The sequence below is a fragment of the Calidris pugnax genome, unplaced genomic scaffold, assembly GCF_001431845.1.
Source record: "Calidris pugnax isolate Ruff unplaced genomic scaffold, ASM143184v1 scaffold56, whole genome shotgun sequence".
In the NCBI taxonomy this organism is placed as follows: domain Eukaryota; kingdom Metazoa; phylum Chordata; class Aves; order Charadriiformes; family Scolopacidae; genus Calidris; species Calidris pugnax.
Window position 1 is genome coordinate 12,774,974 of NW_015090839.1, and position 9,649 is coordinate 12,784,622.

Consider the following 9,649-nt stretch of genomic DNA (forward strand, 5'->3'; position numbering starts at 1 on the left):
ATCTGCCAGATAATAGTTACGTGGAGAGCCATTAGGGGGCCATATGTATCCAACTTATTTATAGCCTGCAGGATTTTTTTGAAATAAATCTACTTGGAATACCTTAGCTTTGCATATGTAAATACCCTGTGCAAGTATATAATCTTAATTTCTTTCCTTTGTTCACCTTCTAATGATTCCATGTACATTTGAAGGTTCCCATGATTGGATGGTGCATCTTTTTGGGAGGTATTGTGGTACATATCCACTGGCCTTTGTGTCAAATGATGCATGTTTAAGAATATTGATATTCTTGACTATATATTGTAATTAATTTTTCTGTAATCCATGAATTTCATAAATCTGCATATAAGTCAGTTTACGTTGCAATCATTTTTCTTTGGTTTTAACATTCAGTCAGTGAGTACTCAGGGTGAACATTCTCGTGTAACATACCAGAGACCAAGGCTCAGCTTGCTGCTGTCACACAGATGTTGCACTGGGCAGACAAGCCCAAAATACAGTGTTATGGCAAAGATGCTGGAAGCACCGGTATGGATAAGACAAACTAGTGAGCTTGTTATATAGTCTCTTTGTACCTAGTGCTGGTTGGTTTAGAGGTAACTTTTCATATTGTGCTGCATAGGCATACCGTCTGTTTAAACCTGAACAAACTATTTATTGCCTCATTCTGTGCCTCAGTTTTCCCTTTTGAAAAATGGGAGTAAGGCTTCTGTATGTTAAATTAGCATTTCTGAGGTGTGAAAATTGCAAAGAGAAAGGCCATTTAAGCATGGAGAGAACATTTACATTTAATGTCCATATGATGTGACACAGGTGTTAAATTCATTTACAAGAAATCTGGCAGAAGAGCAAGACATTGCTGAATCTTTGAACTACCTATGCTATGCCTTAGTAGGTAAGTTCATGAAAGGAAAAATGTTAATTATTCATAGTGCTTTGCTGTACCATAAAACTGGATTTATTGAGACTATAATTTGTTCAAGTTGCATGTAGTAGGAAAATATATCAGGAGTAATTAATTGTATTCAGGATGTGATGAGGTAGATATATCCACAGAGGACAATTGAAAACAGTAGCAGTGTGGTATTGATTGCCTTTCAGAGGGAAAAAAAATCTTGTCCCATTTCTAAATGTTAACAATTCAGAAAGAAAAATTCCCACTTGGGAAGAATGCTTTCCAGGTTGCTTCATTGCCAGGTGTTTGACATTGAGTGGAGCCTTAGATGAATGAAGCTTATGGCAGCTTTTGGAAATGACCGACTCCAGGGAATCTCAGCTTCCTGCTGTGAAAGTTTCTATTTTCAAAGCACATCGGTTTCAGTGGGAATGTTCCAGTGGTCCCATATGCTACTTCTGACAGAGGGGGAAGTTTTTAACCTGAATATGAGACAGCTACTGAAGAGGTTCCCTTGCTGCTAACAAAATGAATTTCAATATGTTGCCAATGAACAAGCGGCATGTTCCCAACTGCTGGTGGAATTTAACTCCATCAATTATTAATGGAAATTTTGCTTTGTTTTCCTTTTTGCCTGTTCCCTTTTAACTCGGCTACCTGCTCCTGATAGGACTTTGTGTGTTCTGAAGCTGAAAAGGGAATCACCCAAACAATATGATCGTTTGCTTTGAAACTCTTGCTATATTTTCCTCCCCTCCCTCATACGCTCTCTCCTTGACCTAGCAGCAGGAAGCCTTTGTCTGAGGTGTTCATCTGGAACAACTTTTCCACACTTGTTTTCATGTTCTGTTAGATTACAGGGCAGCAGGCCTACCTTTGAAGCTCCCTTCTCTTTTGTTTCTTTGCAGTGCACTCCAGTAATTAACTTTGTCCTTCTTTTATTTGTTCCAGTCAATCGCAGTCCACTCTGCTGAGCATCTTCTCCCAGGAGTACCAGGTTAGAAGTTTTCTCCTTTGTGAGGGTTGACAGGTGCCTAATTGAATGATGAATGTCCCTTTATTTCTTTGTAATTGAACTGCCAGCTTTCTGATTGGTTTGGAGGATGTTCCCTTTTCCACATCAAGCACCGCCTGAGTCTCAGTGGATGGCTGCCAAGCCTACCCATCCATCTGTCTAATAACATCTAGCCTTTGCTTATTTGGTGGACCTGTAATAAATTATGCTAAACCATTATTATTCTGACAATAATAATTTCCCTGTGTTGCGTGGTTCCATGTGCTAAATGTTTGCTGACTTGCACTGTCAGTGCTGCTTTCCATTGCTGACAGAGATGATGATAAATGACCATTGCCGGAGTGGCAGAAGGCAAGAGAGGCAGAAAATGGAGTCATTTATCATGAGATGACAGGTGTCAGTCAAGTGGCAAGTCTCTATGGAATTACTTTTTGTAGTTTTTCAAATAAGTTGTTTTTAAGCAATGTTCTTCCTGGTTAAAAATGCCAATTGAATTGTAAAACTAGAGTGCACCAGACTTAGATGGAATTGAATTGAGGGAAAATTAATACAAAGGTTGAAAGAGAGAACAAGTTTTTCTTTGCCCTCTGTAGCCTTCAGTAAACTTATTTAGATTCAATTATTGTGACCTTACTGGCTTTTACATATATGGTACATTGCAGTACAGTCTGAAGACGTTCAATTCAATAGGTAGATTGAATGTCATTTCTGTACAGAATCTAAAAACATAGTTCAGTTTATATATCAAAGTGTAGCCAAGGAACATGTGTTTGGGTTAGTCATGATTTCTGTGTTTTGATCTATGACACATTTGTAAGACTCTTTGTTTGTTTTTTTGTTTTTCTAGAAACAAATCAAAAGAACACATGCCAAACATCACACTGCTGAAGCTATTGAAACTTACTACCAAAGGTATGACCTCCCCACCCTGCTTAAGAAGATAATCAAAACTACTAATTGTTATGGCAATTATGAGTAAATTAGCTTATTAGCTTATGAAGCTAATTTTCTATAAAAATAAACTAAAAATTTGGGATGAGGAATACAGAATGGTTCACTTAAAAATATTTTTCAGTGAAAATGCAGAAATTTTTCAGCTTTTGTTCAGTCTCATTAGAAAAGGGTTTTCTTCCTTGGCTCTAAGTCAGGATAAGCGAATATTTTTACAGTGTATGTGATAGCATTTTATATTGCCTATAGTTTGTAATTACAGGATTTCTGTGTCAAGACTAACATTGATGATAACTTCCTTACAGCAAGGGAGCTTGTTCTGTTACAGTTGCTTGTACTTTTAAAACAACATTTGTGTTACATTACAAAAAGTTACATATTAAATTCATGTATTGCCAGTTAAAGCACTAATTTTTAGATCGCTCCTGTTTTATCATCAGAAGTGTCAGAAGTAGCTGTTAAGGGAGGATGAAAACCTTTATGTCATTTTACAGTATTTTACAATTGTTTGCATCTTAAGCTAATAAATTGTATTTGCTACACCTTATAGTTTGTCTGTTACTTCACCAGGCTTTACTAAAAGTGTTGCAATGACATAATTGGGGCATACTGATAACTAGTAAAGATATGCAATTAAAATATTACTTTGTAGACTGACATATCTGAGGAGCTTGCCTGGCAAGTGAGTTCATACTTGTGATTATAGATGTCTGATATTTATGCATAATATTAATCTATATGAATCAGGAAAATAAACAAAAAGCCTTCATTTGTAAACAATTAACTGTGCTTCTGCAGCGTCATATATTTAAAACCTATGCGCAGCCTGATTATATCAGACACTGGTTTAGTATCTCTAGTGTGAATTGTGCTGTTTTGGGGGGTTGATTTTCCTTTTTTTGTAGTTGTATTGTTCTGTAAAAAGTTGTGCTGGATCACATTGCACTTCTCCTAGTGTTGATTCTTGTTTAGGAAGGATATTGGCTTAAAGTTTTGTTGTGTTAATAACCATGTGTATGCAATACTATTTTTAATTACTTTTCACTCGCACAGTTTCAGTGAAGTGCCCTGTGTTAATTTTGACTATTGTGTAAATAATCCTTTTCTTAGAACATATGTAAATCATTTAAAACACTTTTATGATGTGTTACTAGTTCCAACAACTTAAACCTGAAACATGGGACCAAATTCTGCTTTATGCAAAGTAGTAGTTCTATTGGTGTCAGTAAGGCTGTAGGTATGATTAAGTTTGGCTCACATCAGGTAGGAGGATTTGGTCTCCTGTCCCCTCCTGTACTGTCTGAAGTATGATAGCAGTACATAACTAATGCATTATGTATGAAGCTATATGGTGGTGGTAGGGAAAATCATTCTTTATGCTATTTCTAGGTATTTCATATTGCAAATGTATTAACATGGCCAAATAAAATGCACATGTTTTAACATCAGAGATGTTCTAGTTAATAGTTAGAAAACTCATCTCAATCCTGTTTTAGCAGATTTACTGTGTAGTATGTTTCATAAGCTAGAGGGGCAGATGACTTGAGTCAGAAGCCAGTCTGAAATGCTTCAAGCATAAACATGACAAACATGTCTTCTCCTCTGCTCTTTTGTAGCATCTATCTTACTGCTGCAAACCCCAGCCTGTGTGGTATGCTCCTTCCCATTCCCACTGACATACCAGCAGATAATTGTGCTCCCATTGCTTTCCTACATCAGAAACTACCAATTTTTGAAGGTAGTCATTTCTAGTGGTCCCTGTTGGGAGCAAATAGAAGTACAGTTGAGTGGAGTAGTTTCTGCTGCTCTGCTGAGATTTACTAGTCTTAAATTTAGGCAAACACAAAGGCAAATTACAAGAAGGATCAGCAAGCTTTTCAGAACAGTATTGCCATCAGCACGTGGGACCTGTGTGTACGTAATGGAATTGCCAGTAGCATTAGAAATAACCTGACAGAAAATTACTCCATTGTCAGCTGTAGCTTTGCTGTTCGGTCAACTAGATGCATGTTTTAGAACATTAATCTCATGTAAGTCTTCCTGGTTGGGTATTTTGTTTATCATCTCTCCTTTTTGATGTCTGTTATAAATTTTCAATGTTTAAATATACCCGAGGCATCTTGGTTTGTGTTTGTTTGTTTTTTTATGTAGAATTCAAATAGGTTACAGCAAAAAGCTTTTAGCTTTTATCATTTCCTTTACTCATTGAGCCTCAGAATAACTTGCAAGCAAAAAGCCCTCTTATTCTCTGTGAAGAGGTTTGTGTAAAGGTGTTACACCCATTCTACAGAAAGGTAAAATGACAAAGAGTTTTAACGTCTGTAACTGATAAGCAGAAGAGTGGCCTCTGATGGATAGATAATAATAGAGCTGAAAAGGTTGTGGCCTTCTAATGATGTCAGTAATGATGTGCTATACGAATACAGAGAGGATAAATGAGCAGGTTCAAATGTGGGTAACTATTGTTCTTTTCCACATGGCTACAAAGCACAAAGTGGCTTCCAATAATATAGCTTATTCCCATCGACTCCTAAGAACAGGTTTTAGGCATTATTGAAATGTAAACATCAAACAGTGAAAGTAACAGAAGTGAGGAAGGCAGTATTGTGTCAGGCGATGGTCAGAGACATCAGTGTGTATCCATAGCGGTTTAATACCCTTAACCGGAAACATTAAGCCTTTGCCATTGATAGGATAATGACTTTTTATCACCCTTTATTGGATCCTAAGTATTTCTTCTTTTATTTTGTCATCAGAATATTAATTTAGTTGTTAGACTCTAATTTCACTAACATAAGCCTTTAGTATCTAAACTGCTGCCCAGGTGATAAAATTTGGATTAAATTTGAGAATGTATGGTTTTGTCCATAGTAGTGAATTGAATAAGATGAAAATACATCTTCATAGTTGAAAGTCATGTGGAAACCAAAATCTTCGCTGTGAATAATTGAGGTTTATTTGTATGTGATGCATCTTTAAGTAGTACAGATATAACTTTATCTGTATGTCATTAAACCAAAATTTTTTTCATGTCTTGATTTATTGTGGTTTTAACTAGTGACTTAACTGAAATTGATATATCTTGCAGATGAATATGAGACAACCCTGGAGAGTTAGTGATTGTTTAAAATACTTGTGTCTTAAAAGATTTCCCATTAAATACTCTGTACTGGGTTACTTTGCCCAAATGAAAGAGATTCACAAGGGTTACTAACATGTAAGCTGGCCTTTTCTTGTCACTACAGAATTACCTGGCTTTGTCTTGTCTAGGTACCTGAATGGGGTGATGAAAAATGCAGCTGCCCCTGTATTACTGGAGCTGGCCAATGAGGTAATCATCTTTACTTTTTCTTTAATCTTCCACTGTAAAACCTAAGGGGCATATCTATAGTGACTTTAGTGAGAAATGTAATTAACCTAAAAAAAATGGTTTCAAGGCACATTAGACATTTAAAATGGTTCCCCAGTCTGTTAGTACTTACAATAATTAGACAAAAAGCCCCATTTATTAATAAATCAGTTAATGTAATTAGTCTCCTAACTTCAAGGCAAATGTATAAGAAACTCTGAATTTGTATTTTGCTGGAAATTTCAGACGGACCTTAAGTCTTTAATGCACAAATTTAGTAAAAATTCCCACATTAATTAAATGGAGTTGCATCAATTTTACTTATATTTGATTCCTTGTTCGTAATAACAAAACCCATCTAAGATTTTTTTTTTTAAATAATAAGAAGGGTTAAAACAGTTCATTTTCCAGACTCTGTTTATTTCTGCTCATACAGGTTAGAGAATGGCTAATGAAAACTGCTTAATATAAAGCAATTAAGAAGAATAAATTCCTCAGTATAGCCATTTCCTAGAAAAGCTGGTGTATGAAAAGTTCAGTACAGTTGCCATTAAAGTCTTGACAAATTTATTGATGCTGTTTATTAACTATAATATGAATCTGCCTTGGGATGCAAGGTGTTACTTGCATTAAAAACTGCTCTCTAAAGCACTACCTTAAAAAGATGTAAAAAGTTTTAAAAAGTGGCAGTGAGCCTCTTAAAAAAAAATAATTGATGAAATATCTACCTCTTGAACTCTAAAATATTTATTTATAATAACAATAACAATACAATAGCTGATACTCTTTGGAACTGCTTATGCAACCCTCAAAGGGATAGGATGAAATGTATGCTGTTTTGTGTTGCATTTTAATAGAAAATGTAAGAAGGAGGCAGAAAATGAGTGTTTGCATTAAAAATGATATGGCACTACGAACATTAAGTGTTGCAATAGCAGCAAGTTCTACATGTTACATTAGCAAGAAAGAATGGTTTCTCTCTCATGTACATTGCTGCAGCCAGCAAATGAGCGATTACCTATCAATTACTGGAAGGTTTTAATGGTCTGTGAAGTGTCCACATATCCTGATCATACAGTTAGCATAGAATAAAGGATTTATTTCATATTAGTGGTAATTTGTAGCTTATCGTTTCTGGAAAAGACAAGTCTTAAAGTACTGAGAATCGAATGTACTTTAAATAAATAAGTACAATTTTATTAAGAATTTAGGTAAACCAATTCATGATATATCACACCCATATTATATGGGAACTGTCATAAAAATATTTCAAGCACAAAGTAATATATCTGTTACTGGTTCTTTGTATATTTTTTCCCATTGATTTAGAGACGATGCATATAATTTCTGACTCTAGTGAGCATATCTTTGTTTATATTATACTAATGCATTTTTGCAATTCAGATCAAAGATATCTGCAGTTCAGAAATAAATAAAAATTAAATCTAAGAGAAAGGGGAGATATACGAAGAGCTTATCTGCTTCTGATTTCGTAGTAGCAGGTATATAAGAAAGGCAATGCATTTTGTGACTGCTGCCTAATGCATTAGGGAAATGTGGCAATAACCAGCACCAGATTACTGCTTCCAAACAATCAAGCTGCCATTTTTATATGATAGTTAATATTTAAATGACATACTCTTGCATCTGCTGACAATTGATGTAATGGTAATACTTTATGAGTCAATATATATTTAATCAGTGGAAACTGTAAAAATTGATGAGAAATATATAACATAGGTGCATTACAGTGTGCAGCAGCTCTGTTAAATAGGAAAAGCTCCATATTATTATCTTTTGGGTTTGTTTGTTTTTTTTTTTTGAGGATTTGTGAAACTACTTTTAATTCTTTTTAAAAAATTTTATTTGCTAACTTCTTCATATTGTATATGTAGTGCGATAGGACTAAAATAAATCTCATTTTTGTTAGATAGGAATAATAAAATTAGTCACTGTTCTCTTCATACAAATATTTTCAAGTGAGATTTGAAGCACTATGAATTTTACTTACATGCTAAATTCTGACATGAAGCATGATGGCCCTATTTCAAAGAAAGATGGACACATGATTAATATGAAAATTAGGGAGATGCAAGTACCTGAACTAATAAGGTAGTCCTTATTCAGGCTGGACTACCTTCAGTAATTTCACCATTTTTCATGTGTCAGCTCTGATGTGGGTTACTGGAAATAAGCAGCTCCGTGGAAAGCATTTCTCTCTACTTGGGGAATTTAAGGGCATCCAAGTACATACATATTTGGAAAAAAATGTATGCACAAATGAAGCCATCTTTTTTTCTCTAGTTACTAAATCAAGGTAAATTTTTTGTATGAATATTGAACTTGAAAACATGTCAAGAAAAATTCACTGTGACAATGTGTAAGCAAGGTTTACTGTCTCATAGTTAAAACTGATTCACTAAAGGAGTATTATAATGGTATCTTAAAAGCTGTTGTTATTTCAGGTGGAATTACACCATACATTTTCCATACATATAAAAACTATTGAAATGGAGAAATAGCTTTGTTAAAAAAGGAAAATATAAACTTTAAAGGAATTTAGATGTACTCCAACAAGTCTGCTGGAGATACTGATATTAAGGATATGAGGTGTCACTTGATGGGTGCCATGTGTAGTGACTATTCACAGCAAAGGATCACCATTTCTTTTCCTTGGCGGGTAACCTTACAAAAGGGATTTTACTGTCATCTTTTACAAAGAGTGGTTCAAATGCAAAATGTACGAACGTAATAACCAGTAATATATGTTATCTGCTTTGGTTTTCCACTGGGTAGTGTGGACTGCTGCTACATATTTGGTTCAAATAGTTGAGCTTAATAATTGTTTTGTTTAAAACTATTGTTTCACCTATTTTTGCTCTTTATTTTTGATCTACAAGGAGATTACACTGCTGAAAAATGTGCATCTAAATGCATTTGCCTGCTGAAATTATCTTTCTGTTTTTGTGGAGGTAAGGTGGACTTTGCCCCATCGTTGATGGCCCGTATTGTGTTAGAAAGATTTCTACAAGAAAAAGAACAAGCCATCCGTAAGTATCTTAGTTAGGGGTTTTTGTGTGTTGTTTTAATTTGAAGATTTTTTCTCAGCTTTTCTTCTGACTATGATATAAAATAATTAACACAACATTATAAATGAGCTAACGAGGGTAGCATTTTAAGGCTGGTATCTTCAACAACTAGTGACAGTTAAACTGTATGTGAAAAGACCACCCACAATTTAGTACTGGCTAAATAAATGCTTTCTTTTTCCCTCCTTGATTTTCAGAATATCTGTTCTTTCAGTAAAATAAAGGATATGGGGCTCACACTACACTTAAGTGTTTAAAATTATCTATTTTAAAAGTCAGTAATTACTAAGAAAAAGTCTTAAAAATAAACCTAAGCCACTTTTTAATTTTGCAACATGGGAGAAATA

The 9,649-nt window shown here is 34.7% G+C and overlaps 1 protein-coding gene across 1 annotated transcript in view; it reads left to right on the forward strand.

The window, feature by feature from the left end:
* Nucleotides 1-9,649, forward strand: part of LOC106888005 (chromosome unknown open reading frame, human C15orf41) — a 130,105-nt gene that overhangs the window by 22,715 nt on the left and 97,741 nt on the right. Inside the window, exons 2-5 of the mRNA XM_014941923.1 lie at nucleotides 1,850-1,895; nucleotides 2,761-2,825; nucleotides 6,135-6,195; nucleotides 9,191-9,263. Coding sequence (XP_014797409.1) covers nucleotides 1,850-1,895; nucleotides 2,761-2,825; nucleotides 6,135-6,195; nucleotides 9,191-9,263 — 245 coding nt within the window. The remainder of the gene's footprint in view (nucleotides 1-1,849; nucleotides 1,896-2,760; nucleotides 2,826-6,134; nucleotides 6,196-9,190; nucleotides 9,264-9,649) is intronic.